This window comes from Lacerta agilis, chromosome 10, assembly GCF_009819535.1.
Source record: "Lacerta agilis isolate rLacAgi1 chromosome 10, rLacAgi1.pri, whole genome shotgun sequence".
Classification (NCBI taxonomy): domain Eukaryota; kingdom Metazoa; phylum Chordata; class Lepidosauria; order Squamata; family Lacertidae; genus Lacerta; species Lacerta agilis.
Genome location: NC_046321.1, coordinates 1,236,496 through 1,251,062, shown reverse-complemented (window position 1 = coordinate 1,251,062; position 14,567 = coordinate 1,236,496). Strand labels below are relative to the sequence as shown.

At 43.5% G+C, this 14,567-nt stretch overlaps 2 protein-coding genes across 2 annotated transcripts; both read right to left on the bottom strand.

Annotated features, from left to right (window-relative positions):
• Positions 1-689: 689 nt before the first annotated feature.
• Positions 690-4,363, bottom strand: LOC117054035 (zinc finger protein 658B-like). Its single transcript, XM_033162474.1, has 2 exons — positions 4,281-4,363; positions 690-2,717 (listed from the first exon to the last, which is right to left on the bottom strand). The coding sequence occupies exon 2, from the start codon at positions 2,529-2,531 to the stop codon at positions 690-692; it is 1,842 nt and encodes a 613-aa protein (XP_033018365.1). The 5' UTR covers positions 2,532-2,717; positions 4,281-4,363.
• Positions 4,364-11,833: 7,470 nt separating this feature from the next.
• LOC117053903 (zinc finger protein 665-like) lies at positions 11,834-13,431 on the bottom strand. The gene has a single exon (XM_033162227.1). It carries the CDS (start codon positions 13,356-13,358, stop codon positions 11,937-11,939), a length of 1,422 nt encoding a protein of 473 aa, XP_033018118.1. The 5' UTR covers positions 13,359-13,431; the 3' UTR covers positions 11,834-11,936.
• Between the last annotated feature and the right edge of the window lie 1,136 nt (positions 13,432-14,567).

Here is a 14,567-nt window from a genome sequence, read left to right as displayed (position 1 = left end):
CCACAGTGTCATGGTTGCATTTTTATGTTTTTGCTGTCGACCACTTGAAAAAATGTACGTGGTAGTCTCCCTTTTCTAGTTTTCCTCTCCCTTTCTGTCCCTTTCTAATGAAAGGACTCCATTCAGGTCCCCAACCTTAACGAGGGAATCCATTCTCAGGCAGATCAGCTTTCCTCAGAAGAGGAGCCAGAGGGGGGAAATTCATCCCCTTCATTTCCAGTGGTCTCAGAAGCAGCGAGAGACACAGACACAGAGCAGATTAGACAGGAATTACCTAGCTATGAGAAAATGACAAGAGAAACAGACTCGGCTGGCCCTGAAGCAGGAAGACGGATTTCCTCTGAGTTCATTGCTGTGAAGAAGAGTGGACTCTGAGAGGAACACGTCCCGCTCTCCATACATATTAATGGGTTCTCCCCTTTGAAGGTCCCTTGATGTTTCTTTAACATTACATTATAGCTAAAATACTTTCTGCAATCTTTCCTTTTAAAGTCCTTCTCCTCTTGATGGTATGTAGGGTGTCAACTCTTAAAGTTCTTCCTGGCTATGAGTCTGTTGATGTAGGACTTCCACTAGGACTGAGCCTCAATCTAATTACCTGATATTTATATTGCTTGTCTCTTGTGTGAGTTTGCTGATGTAAATCAAGGGTTCCACTCTAACTGAAGCTCCTTCCTCACGCCATACATTTAAAAGGTTACTTCCCTATGTGTCTGCTGATGTTTTCTCAGATTTCCACTTTGAGTGAAGGTTTTTCCAAACTCCTTGCACTTCAATGATTTCTCCCCTGTGTGAGTCTGGTGATGTTTATTCAGTTGTCCACTGACAGAGAAGCTCTTTCCACACTCCGTACATTTATATGGTTTCTCCCCTGTGTGAGTCCGTTGGTGGATTCTAAGTTTTGCATTGAAACTGAAGCTCTTTCCGCAATCCGTACATGTATATGGTTTCTCCCCTGTGTGAGTCCGTTGATGTGTTCTAAGGTGTCCTTTCTGACTGAAGTTCTTTCCACACTCCATACATTCATATGGTTTCTCTCCAGTGTGAGTCCGTTGATGTGATCTAAGACTTGCACTGAAACGGAAGCTGTTTCCGCACTCCGTACATTTATATGGCTTCTCCCCTGTGTGAGTCCGCTGGTGTAATTTAAGTTCTCTATTCTGACAGAAGCTCTTTCCGCACTCCATGCACTTAAATGGTTTCTCCCCTGTGTGAGTCTGGTGATGTTCATTGAGTTGTCCACTCTTACTGAAGCTCTTTCCACACTCCATGCATTTATATGGTTTCTCCCCTGTGTGAGTCCGTTGATGATGTCTTAAGCTTCCACTTCCAATAAAGCTCTTCCCACACTCCAAACATTTATATGGTTTCTCCCCTGTGTGAGTCCGTTGATGTATATTGAGGTGTCCACTCTGACGGAAACTCTTTCCACACTCCATACATTTAAATGGTTTTTCACCTGTGTGAATCCGTTGATGTTTCCTAAGGTATCCACTCTTACTGAAGTTTTTTCCACACTCCATGCACTTAAATGGTTTCTCCCCTGTGTGAGTCTGGTGATGTTTATTGAGTTCTCCACTCACACTGAAGCTCTTTCCACACTCCATACATTTAAAAGGTTTCTCACCCATGTGAGTCCGTTGATGTGAACTTAGGTTTCCACTCTGACTGAAGCTTTTTCCACACTCCATGCATTTAAAAGGTTTTTCTCCCGTGTGAGTCTGTTGATGCATACTGAGGTGTCCACTCTGACTGAAGCTCTTTCCGCATTCCATACATTTATATGGTTTCTCTCCTGTGTGAGTCCGTTGATGTGATCTAAGTTTTGCATTGAAACTGAAGCTCTTTCCACACTCCTTACATTTATATGGTTTTTCAACTGTGTGAATCTGTTGATGTTTCCTAAGGTATCCACTCTTACTGAAGCTCTTTCCACAATCCTTACATTTATATGATTTTTCACCTGTGTGAATCCGTTGATGTTTATTGAGGTGCCCACTCTGACTAAAGCATTTTCCACACTCCATGCATTTATATGGTTTTTCCCCTGTGTGAGTCCGTTGATGGGTTCTAAGGGATGCACTGAAAGTGAAGCTCTTTCCGCATTCCATACATTTATATGGTTTCTCTCCTGTGTGAGTCTGTTGATGTGATCTAAGCTTTGCATTGAAACTGAATCTCTTTCCACACTCCTTACATTTATATGGTTTTTCACCTGTGTGAATCTGCTGATGCTTATTGAGGTTTCCACTCTGACTGAAGCTTTTTCCACACTCCATGCATTTATATGGTTTTTCACCTGTGTGAATCCGTTGATGTGAACTTAGGTTTCCACTCTTACTGAAGCTCTTTCCGCACTCCATGCATTTAAATGGTTTTTCCCCTGTGTGAGTCCGCTGGTGTATATTGAGGTGTCCACTCTGACTGAAGTTCTTCCCACACTCCCTGTATTGGAATCTTTTCTTGCCCATTTGTGTCCGCTGATGTGTTCTAAGTTTTCCACTATCAGTGAAACATTTCCCACTCTCCATAACTTTAAGTGATTTCTCCCCTGTTGGAGGTCATTGATGTGAACTATGTGTGCTCATTCATTGAAGCATATTGCACATTTCACACATTTAATTTCTATTCCTAATGAAACGAAAGTGCCCCATCCCCTGGAATTCTGACTGTCGTCTCCATCACCTTCTTTTGAGTCGGAGGAAAGGAGATCCTGTCTGGGTTTCAAGAAAGAGAACAAAGGGAAAGAGTACACATCGAAGACCATTAGAGCCTTCTCTTATTTCAACATATCCTACACTCTCCCGCCTCCTACCCATCTTCCCAGGTTTTAGGAAATGAAAATGCAATGTCGTCACTTGATAGTAATGGACCAGCACCCATTCATAATCCTCAATCATCGTTAATAAAGCAGCATGATCATGGAATACAGCGTTTACGGATCACGTGCTTCCTCACTCGAAAGGAATACCATCCCACCAGATGTCAAAGAGAAAACCAACCACCAGACTTTTAGGAGACACCTGAAGGCAGCCCTGTTTAGGGAAGCTTTTAATGTTTATTAGATGATTGTATTTTAACATACTTTTGGAAGCCGCACAGAGTGCTTGGGGAAACCCAGCCAGATGGGTGGGGTATAAATAAATTATTATTATTATTATTATTATTATTATTATTATTATTATTATTAATATTATCTGAAGAAGTGTGCATGCACACGAAAGCTCATACCAAGGACAAACTCTAAGGTGCTTCTGGAAGGAATTTCTTGGTTTTTTATTTTGTTTTGACTATGGCAGACGAACACGGCTATCTACTTGTAACTGTTTTCCAGGGTTCAGTGCTTGGGGTCAGCTGAATGGGTGCTCAGGGAAGCTCCTGTTCTTGGAGATGGATGTCCATCTACATGCCTCGCATTGCATGGAGAGAGCAGGAGAAGGAGGAGGAAAGCAGCTGGGTCATGGGAATCCCAGACGGAAACACCCATGCCCATTGTTCTTTATAATAATGATGGGCTGCCTGATCTCATGCCCGTCTTCTGACACCCAACTATCCTAATCTGGCACTGAAATAGCTGGATATCCAAGGCAAATGGATAACTGTACTTAGTGAAAACTTCAACCTTGAATATGTAGTATTGATTTATTGATGGTCTGAAGTTGTATTATCTCTGGAGACATGATTTTATTCCTGTTCTTTCTCAAATATCATAATTATATGATGTTGTCAGGGGGCTGCCCTCGCAAACAGGCAAGGAGTTGCCAGGGCTTTGTCAGTATCACAAGTCCCCGCCTCAGCTGCTGAGCAATTCATCTTCATCCAGTCAGGAAGGAGGTGATCCCTCTAGTGGGGAGGGAGAGATGGGAGCGGGAAGTAAGAGTCAGGGCTCTGACAGGGACAGAGAGCCCGAGCACCAAGCAGAGGCTGGAGGGGAGGCACCTCTTCCGTCTCCCCACTTGCGAAGGGGGGAAGGACGCAGAGGGGGTAGACGGGGGTTCTGCGTCCTGCGCCTTTTATGCTGGTCAAAGAACCGGAAGGGGCCATTCCCGGTCTCTGCCGAAGGATGAGCTGGACGTCTTTTTCATAGCTGCACTGTACATATTTGCACAATAAAGAAACCTAGTTTCAGAAGCCTCGGAGTCAGCCTGGTTACTCATGAGCAGCCACTGAAAACCTTACAGGTGTCATGGGATGTTAGGTGAGTGTTAGTACCTTTGGTGTCATGCACCTTATGGGATAATTTATCCACCCTTGGTCCCCATCCTGCACTCAGCTCTCACCTGTGGCTTCTAGAAGCTGTCAGCATGTAACGGGGACCACAATCCCAGGAATGGTTTCAACCGGCCGACTAAACCAGGTGAGGATAGCTCAAATGCTTGGTGGGTTGGGGAATTCTGCTGCAGGTGAAGGCAGGGCCTACTGGAAAAAGAGCTGTTAGACCAAAAGTGAATCCCACAGACAAGAAGGAAAATTCTGCCCATGCTACAGAGGAAAGTGAAGGGCCGATGGGGCTCATCAACTGGGGAAGGGAGACCATCAAGAAAAAAAACTGGTCCTAAACCTTCCCTGCCTCTTTAGTTAAAAATACATTAAAATATAACACATCAAAAACTTCCCTAAACAAGGCTGCCTTCAGATGTCATTTAAATGTCAGGTAGTTGTTTGACATCTGAAGGGAGGGCGTTCCACAGGGTGGGTGCCACTACTGAGGAGGCCCTTTGCCTGGTTCCCTGTAGCTTTGTTTCTCGCAGTGAGGGAACCGTCAGAAGGCCCTCGGAGCTGGACCTCAGTGTCCAGCCTGAACGATGGGGGTGGGGACGCTCCTTCGGGTATACAGGACCGAGGCCGTTTAGGGCTTTAAAGGTCAACACCAACACTTTGAATTGTGCTTGGAAACGTACTGGGGGCCAATGTAGATCTTTCAGGACTGGTGTTATATGTTCTCGGCGGCTGCCCCCAATCACCAGTCTAGCTGCCACATTCTGGATTAATTGCAGTTTCCAGGTCACCTTCAAAGGTAGCTCCACGTAGAGCGCATAGCAGTAGTCCAAGCGGGAGATAACAAGAGCATTCACCAGTCTGGCGAGACAGTCCGCGGGCAGGTAGGGTCTCAGCCTGCATACCAGATGGAGCTGGTAGACAGACTCCCTGGACACAGAATTAACCTGCACCTCCATTGACAGCTGTGAGTCCAAAATGACTCCCAGGCTGTGCACCTGGTCCTTCAGGGGCACAGTTGCCCCATTCAGGACCAGGGAATCCTTCACACCAGCCCACCCCCGTAGCCCAAAAACAGTACTTCTGTCTTGTCAGGATTCAACCTCAATCTGTTAGCCACCATCCATACTCCAACTGTCTCCAGGCACCCACACAGGACCTTCACTGCCTTCACTGGTTCAGATTTAAAAGAGAGGTAGAGCTGGGTATCAACCGCATAGTGATGGACACCGAGCCCAAACCCCATGATGTTAAAAAGCATGGGGGAGAGGACGGAACCCTGAGGCACTCCAAAAGTGAGGGGTCTGAACACTCATTCCCCACCATCACTTTCTGGACACAGCCCAGGAGGAAGGCATGGAACCACTGTATAAATGGTGCATGCTCTGGTTATCTCCTGCTTGGTCTACTGCCATCTGCTCTACATGGGGCTACCTTTGAAAGTCGCTCTGAAACTGAATGGGGCAGCTAGACTAGTGACTGGGAGCAGCCACGGAGACCACATAACACTATTCCTAAAGGATCTTCCCTGGCTCCCAGTGCATTTCCAAGCACAATTCAAACTGTTGGTGCTGACCTTGAAAGTGTCTGTGGGATGTGAAACACAAGAGCAGTCAAGTACAACATCCCTAGAGTGGACAAAAAGGGGGTGTCTGGACCAGCCAGTCAGAACTTCCTCTTTCTCCTAGGCTGGGACAGACTTCCTCTGCATGTGACTAGAGGTGGGCGTCACCTCACCTGCCCAGGTAACAAAAGAGCAGGACTTGTCTGCCATCTCTCTCTCTGACCACATTCATCAAAGAAGCAACATCTGCTTAGCCTAAGATGCTTTGTCCAGCCACGAGAGGACAAAGGTGCGATCTCCTTATGGGATAGTTTCCAGGTGTATATTACTTTTGTAACTTAAGTCTGCCTTCTGGGATCCATTTGTGAACAGAATGTGTGAGTAAACTGTTTTTATACTTTTATAGAAGACTGTGTCGTGTCTATCTTTTCATGAGGGAAATTACCAAGGAAACTTATTTTAGAGGTTTTAGCAAGCCTGAGCAAACGCATCCGCTGTGCAAGTTTAAAAAGGGGAATGTTACTCTGCTAAATTTTACCACTTCTTAACACCAGTTGGAAAGAATATAATCAAACAATATATCCTCTCCTGCATCCCACAGTGTCATGGTTTCATTTTTCAGGCATAGAAAACTACAGATCTAATGAATATCGATAATTCCTAACCTTTTGGATTCAAGATGTTTATGGCAGTTTTACTCTGTATGATTCAAAGCTGGTGTTTTCTCTAGATCATGGGTAGGCAAACTAATGTCCATCATAAATCTATGATGATGATGATCTTGTGGGGGTTTTTTTTAAGTTAATTTGGAGTTTGTACTGCTATATCAGCTCATGAAATGTTATGGGTGGAGAAAATCACAGGGTTACTGTAAAATATAATTCCACCCACAACTTCTCATTCACATAGAGTCTGTAAATTTGGGAATGTCACACACCTCACCTGTGCTAATACTGGCAGTCTTTGGCCTGCATAGGCAAACGCTGTGTCTAGAGCCTCCAGCCACAGACACTGTCTATCATGAAAATCAGTCCTTTGACTCGGAAGATTCATGCAGTCGCTGTCATCGAACGCTGATGGATTATATCTCAACTTGTCAGTCACTCGGACACTGCCTACAAAGAATAAGAGGAACAGAAATGTTTTGAGATGCAACTTCCATATCAATCCTGAGAGCCTTTCCATGGACTCTGCACCCTGTTTCTGATAGCAGGTCATAGAATCATAGTTGGACGAGACCACAAGGGCCATCCAGTCCAACCCCCTGCCAAGCAGGAAACACCAACAAAGTATTCCTGACAGATGGCTGTCAAGCCTCCGCTTCAAGACCTCCAAAGAAAGAGATTCCACCACACTCCTTGGCAGACAATTCCATTGCTCCATGTCCGCTTCTCCTCCATATGACATCCTTTTATATATTTGAACATGGCTATCATATCACCCCTTAACCTTCTCTTATCCAGGCTAAACATACCCAGCTCCCCAGGCTTCCGGTTTGGTGCCGGATAATGGCGGAGCGGAGCTGAAGAGCTCCGGCTCCCGGGGGGTTTTAGGGGTCTCCTTGTCTGCGCCAAGGGCCCCTTAAAGCCACGGGAAGAGCGTCCCGTGGACCGCGGCCTCGTGGGTCCCAGACGTGCCGTCTCTGCTCTTGATTGACCCTCGTAAGGGGGGGAAATCAAGCGAGCGGAGCTCCGACACGGGACTGAAGAGGCGGATGCACCCCCCCAGGAGATCAAAGCAGCGATTCTGCCAGACCTGAGCACCAAGCTTTTCCTGCTAACTTCAAAGAAAAAAGAAGAACCCCGGCTGCTGTAAGTACGGGACTAATTGGATTTACATTTGAATAATTGGCAACCGGGAGGGATGTTAAAAGGAAGCCCGTCCCTCTCCTTTGTTGTGTAGAGAGGTAATTAAGTTTCAAGTTGCTGCAGCTGCATCACTAGATACAATGTTGTTTGGAATTACTTTGACAGAGAAGATGGATTAAATCCCTGTGAGGGGATTGAAGATTTTGGAAATATCTCTTCTGTGGCTTTTGGAATTATTTTTGGCACCCTGTCTCAGGGAAAATGGCGCTGGAAAACTAGTACGCAAGATGGAAAATTACTGACATTTGACACCCTTTGTCTTCTCCAACCATGCTTGCTTTCGCTTTTAAACTGATTTTAGATCCGGGAATCACCCAGGAACAAAGAACAATCCTTCTGCAATTGGAGCTGATAAATCGGAAAATGGTCTGGATAGGGCGCAATTTCAAAGAAATTTGTTTTGGAACAAGAGAAACCAGCCAGATCTGGGAGAATGTTGATAACTTGGAAGCAAACTTCTCCAGGGAGCTGGGGGAGGTGCTGGAGAAATGGGACGAATTGATTCAGCAACCCCAAGTAAACGGATGGCCCTGGTGTAGTGAGAGACACAGGGCTGATGTTTTGGCTGGAGCTATAATATCCTGTCTCTGGAGTGGGAGTCCAGAGATGAAGGCGAGAAGATTTCTGGAGATACAAGTGGAAGAAAATCAAAATTGTGAAATGGAGTGGCTGGAAGAGGAGAGTTGGTGCCTCTCGAGGCTCCCAAGGAGGAGATTTATAAACTATAAGATGACACTGAACAAGGACAATAGAGGGAAATGTAAAGATGAATGGTGGGGAGGCATGGGAGAGAGCAGAAAAATGGCAAGAAGGGGAATAGGGTGAAAATGATAAAAATTGAATTAGGACGGATTTATGGTACCCTGAAGATAGCGTGTTAAGATTTTAGGATTTTGATGTTAAGTTCTAGGATTTTGATGTTAAGATTTTGGGAATTTTGAATTAGTGAAGAGATATGTAATTGATTAACAGCAGCAATTTAAGTGAAAAGAAGTATAAGATTGATTTAAGAATTATTTTATGATACTATAAGACGTTAAGTTTCCATGATACTATAAAAGGATGGATAATGAATTGTAATGTTAAAAATAGATGTTACCAAAGTATATTAGTATTGAAGGCAGAGGAGGGAAAGCGGGGGAGGTCCCTTAAGAAGATTAGAAACTAGATTTTGTTAAGTAGTAAGAGATAGATTGGTGTTCCAGTTTAGGTATGTATTTGTTTTTTGTTTTTGTTTTGTATTAATTGTTGTATTTGTTATTATGTTGATGTTGCTGTTGTGTTTTGTTTTTTCTATGGTGTAGAAAACTAATAAAATCTTTAAAAAAAAAAAATAAACATACCCAGCTCCCTAAGCCGTTCCTCATAAGGCATTGTTTCCAGGCTTTTGACCATTTTGGTTGCCCTCTTCTGGACACGTTCCAGCTTGTCAGTATCCTTCTTGAACTGTGGTGCCCAGAACTGGACACAGTATTCCAGGTGAGGTCTGACCAGAGCAGAATAAAGTGGTACTATTACTTCCCTTGATCTAGACGCTATACTCCTATTGATGCAGCCCAGAATTGCATTGGCTTTTTTAGCTGCTGCATCACACTGTTGACTCATGTCAAGTTTGTGGTCTACCAAGACTTCTAGATCCTTTTCACATGTACTGCTCTCAAGCCAGGGGTCACCCATCCTGTATTTGTGCCTTTCATTTTTCTTGCCCAAGTGTAGTACTTTACATTTCTCTTTGTTAAAATTCATCTTGTTTGCTTTGGCCCAGTTGTCTAATCTGTTAAGGTCATTTTGTAGTGTGATCTTGTCCTCTGGGGTATTAGCCACCCCTCCCAATTTGGTGTCACCTGCAAACTTGATCAGGATGCCCTCAAGCCCATCATCCAAGTCAGTGGAGTGACGGGAAGGGCTGCCACTTGTCACCCCCATGCGCCACCGCTCGCTCCGTCACCCCGGGAGCAGCAGCGCACGGCCCGACGACAGAGTGTGCCTGCGCAACATTTCATGCAGGTGCACTCCGTCGTGATGTCACAATGTGCTGTCACGACGCCCCGCCCCCAGGGCGTTTTCTTTCGCCACCCCGGGTAGCGCAGAGCCTTACTCTGCCAGTGTTCTCAGCAACTTGCTAATACTTCCTATTGCTTCTTCTACCATTACAATCATATCATGGACAAATGCTCTTATTTTATATTTGACTCTTCCTAGTGTTACACCTCTAATCTCCTCCTCTGACCTGATAACCTGATTTTGTACCTCCAATATTAAAATTAATGGCAAGGGAGATAGGGGACACCCTTGTCTTGCCCCTTTTTCTATTTTAAAGTATTCAGTCATCTCCCCATTAATTATTGAATTTGCCTTTTGGTTTTGATAAATTGCTCTTAATCCAGTTGATATCCTTGTTCCCACTTCCATCTTTTCAATTATATTCTCTAAAAACCTCCAGGATACATTATCGAAGGCTTTCTCAGCATCCACAAAAACAAATGCAGCCTTCTTCACTGGATTCCAGACAAGATATTCAATAGCATCAGTCACAAGTCTTACATTATTGCTCATCTTCCTTCCTGGTAAGAATCCTGTCTGATCTTGGCTAATAACTTTGTTCCACACTATTTTAAATCTCTGGGCCAGTATGTCCGCATATATCTTGTAGTCATTATTAAGTAAAGATATTGGTCTATAATCATTTGTATTATCTTTGTTTTTATCTTGTTTAGGGATTACTGTTATAGGTGCTAATTGCCATGACTCCGGGATTCTTCCTTCCTCCATTATTTTATTTAGGAGTATACTTTCAGCGGAGTTGCCACTACTTCCTCCATTTTGTTTGTAATGCAAGGTGATAAGGCCATCCGGGCCTGGCGACTTCCCCAACTCTGCTTTGGAAATAGCCTCGTGTACTTCCATCATAAAAACTGAGGCATTTAGATATGGAATTTTTAATCTCTTCTTCTGTTTCCTTGCCCATCTTATATATTTTTTTTAAGTGGTTGATAAAACACTTGTTTATTTCTTCTGGTTTGTCTATTGTTTTCTCGCTGTCTTTGATGTTATCTGTTAATCTCTTCTTCAATTGCCACACCAGCATTTTCCTGGGCTTATTCACAAATTCAAAGGATCTCTGTTTCATCCATCTTATATTATTTTGGATTTCAATGCTTAGCAACAACGAGAATTGTGTTTGTAATAACTTGATTTTTTTGTTCTACCTTTTTTTGGTTCCTTCAGTAGTATTTTTCATTGCTTGCTATTTATTCTCTTAACTGCCCTAACTTCTTCTCATAAACTCTCTTTCTCCTTGCAACAAATGCTCTACTGGCACCCCAAATTATTCTTATATCTTTCAACAATTCCTGTGCTTTGATCACCAAATTTTTATTGTTTAATAAATTTAATCCCCATCTTTTATTACCCTTTTGTTTATTTTCTAATTCTAATATCACTGGATTATGATCTGTTATTGTCCTTGGGTGAATCTCTGTTTTTGTAATTTTATAATTTTCTTTATTAAATTATTTGAGATCCAGATTACATAACTTCTCCCTGACGATTGTTTGGGTTTTGAAAAGTGTGTGAACTGTTTCTCCAGTGGATTTTTGTGTTTCCATGCATCCTTTAGGTTTATGCTGTCGACCATTTGAAAAAATGTTTGTGGCAGTCTCCCTTTTCTAGATTTCCTTTCCCTTTCTGTCCTGTCCAGTTCTAATGAAAGGACTCCGTTGAGGTCCCCCACCTTAACGAGGGAATCCATTCTCAGGCGGATCAGCTTTCCGTAGAAGAAGAGCCAGAGGGGGGAAATTCATCCCCTTCATTTCCAGTGGTCTCAGAAGCAGGGAGAGACAGAGACACAGAGCAGATTAGACAGGAATTACCTAGCTATTAGAAAATGAAAAGAGAAACAGACTCATTTGGCTCTGAAGCATTTCCTCTGAGTTCATTACTATGAAGAAGAGTGGACTCTGAGAGGAACACATCCTGCACTCCACAGATATAAATAGGTTTTCCCCTTTGAAGGTCCCTTAATGTTTCTTAAACATTACATTAGAGCTAAAACACTTTCTGCAATCTTTCCTTTTAAAGTGCTTCTCCTCTTTGAGTTCTTGATGGTATGTAGGGAGTGAACTCTTAAAGTTCTTCCTGGCCATGAGTCTGTTGATGTAGGACTTCCACTAGGACTGTTCATCAATGTAATTAGGTGAAATTTGCCTGGTTTGTCTCTTGTGTGAGTTTGTTGATGTACATCAAGGGTTTCCCTCTGATTGAAACTCCTTCCACATGCCATACATTTAAATGCTTTCTTCCCTATGTGTTTGTTGATGTTTTCTAAGATTTCCACTTTGACTGAAGCTCTTTCCGCACTCCATACATTTATATGGTTTTTCTCCTGTGTGAGTCCGTTGATGTGTTCTTAGGGTTGATGTGTAACTGAAGCTCTTTCCGCACTCCATGCATTTAAATGGTTTCTTCCCTGTGTGAGTCTGTTGATGTCTTGTAAGGGTTGCATTGAAACTGAAGCTCTTTCCGCACTCCGTACATTTATATGGTTTCTCACCTGTGTGAGCCCGTTGGTGCATTCTAAGGTTCTTATTGAAACTGAAGCTCTTTCCACACTCCGTACATTTATATGGTTTCTCACCTGTGTGAGTCCGCTGGTGTAATTTAAGGTCACTATTGTGTCTGAAGCTCTTCCCACACTCCTTGCATTCATATGGTTTTTCACCTGTGTGAGTCCGTTGATGTTTATTGAGGTGACCACTCTGACTGAAGCTCTTTCCACACTCCATACATTTATATGGTTTTTCACCTGTGTGAGTCCGCTGGTGTAATTTAAGGACTCTATTCTGACTGAAGCTCTTTCCACACTCCTTGCATTCACATGGTTTCTCCCCGGTGTGAGTCCGATGATGATTATTGAGTTGTCCACTCTGACTGAAGCTCCTTCCACACTCCATACATTTATATGGTTTTTCTCCTGTGTGAATGCATTGATGTGATCTAAGGCTTGCACTGAAACTGAAGCTCTTTCCGCACTCCATGCATTTAAATGGTTTCACACCTGTGTGAGTCCGTTGATGTATATTGAGGTGTCCACTGTGACTGAAGCTCTTTCCGCACTCCATACATTTAAATGGTTTCTCTCCTGTGTGAGTCTGTTGATGTATATTGAGGTGTCCACTGTGACTGAAGCTCTTTCCACACTCCATACATTTAAATGGTTTCTCTCCTGTGTGAGTCCGTTGATGTATATTGAGCTGTCCAGTGTATCTGAAGCTCTTTCCACACTCCATACATTTATATGGTTTCTCACCCGTGTGAGTCCGTTGATGTATATTGAGGTGTCCACTCTGACTGAAGCTCTTTCCACACTCCATGCACTTAAATGGTTTCTCACCCGTGTGAGTCCGTTGATGTGAACTTAGGTTTCCACTCTGACTGAAGCTTTTTCCACACCGCATGCATTTAAAAGGTTTTTCATCCATGTGAGTCCGTTGATGTATATTGAGGTGTCCACTCTGACTGAAGCTTTTTCCACACTCCATGCATTTAAATGGTTTTTCCCCTGTGTGAGTCCGTTGATGTAAATTTAGGGTTCCACTCCGACTGAAGTTCTTCCCACACTCCCTGCATTGGAATCCTTTTTTGTCCATGTGAGTCCACTGATGTGTTCTAAGTTTTCCTCTATCAGTGATACCTTTTCCACTCTCCATACCTTTAAATGGTTTCTCCCTGTTGGAGGTCGTTGATGTGATCTATGTGTGCTCATTCAGGGAAGCATATTCCACATTTTAATTTCTGTTCCTAATTAAATGAAAGATGCCCCATCGCCTGGAATTCTGACTGTCTTCTCCATCACCTTCTTCTGTTTCGGAGGAAAGGAGATCTTTTCTGGGTTTCAAGAAAGAGAACAAAGGTATAAAGTACACATCAAGCACCATTAGCACCTTCTCTTATTTCAACATCTGCTGCATTCCCCCGCCTTGTACCCATGTTCCCAATTTTTAGGAAATGAAAGTGCAATGATTTAAAATCACAGTAATGCATCAGAAACCTTTCATAATCCTCAGTCATCAAAAAATAAATTGGCATGATCTTGCAGTACAGCCTTTAAAAATCAATTGTTTCCTCACAGAAAAGGCAGCTGCTCTGTCCATGAACAGGCCCTCTCTTTCTCCAGTTCATCATTCCTTTGGACATTTCCCATCCTCTGCATCATAATCCTCCATCCACCCCCGTTTCCACCTCTAGATGTTCATGAATCACCTGCACAGTCCCATTGGCCTCAGGAGGTCCATGTGGACAATTTTGGGTCACCCAGGTATACATCTTTTCCAGAGACTGTGGCCTGGGTCAGTCAGATAAGTAGTGACAAGGCTTAGTGCTTGGGGTCAGCTGAATGGGTGCTCAGGGAAGCTCCTGTTCTTGGAGATGGACCTCCGTCTACATGCCTCACATTGCATGGAGAGAGCAGGAGAACCAGAAGGAAAGCAGCTGCCACATGGGAATCCCAGACGGAAATACCCACCCCTATTGTTCTTTGTTATAATGATGTGCTGCCTAATCTTGTGCCTTTCTTCTGACATAGGACTACCCTAATCTGGAACTGAGAAAGCTGGAAATTCAAGGCAAATGGATAACTGTACTTAGTGAAAACGTCAAGTTTGAATATATAGTATTGATTTATTGATGGCCTTCAGTTGTGTTATTTTTGGAGCCATGAATTTATTCCTGTTCTTTCTCAAATATCATAATTATACGATGCCATGAGGTGTTAGGGGAGCGTTAGTACCTTTGGTGGGGGACATGTCATGCACCTTAAGGGGTAATTTATCCACCCTTGGTCCCCACCCTGCATTCAGCTCTCACCTGTGGCTTCCAGAAGCTGTCAACATGTAACGGGCGCCACAATCCCAGGAATG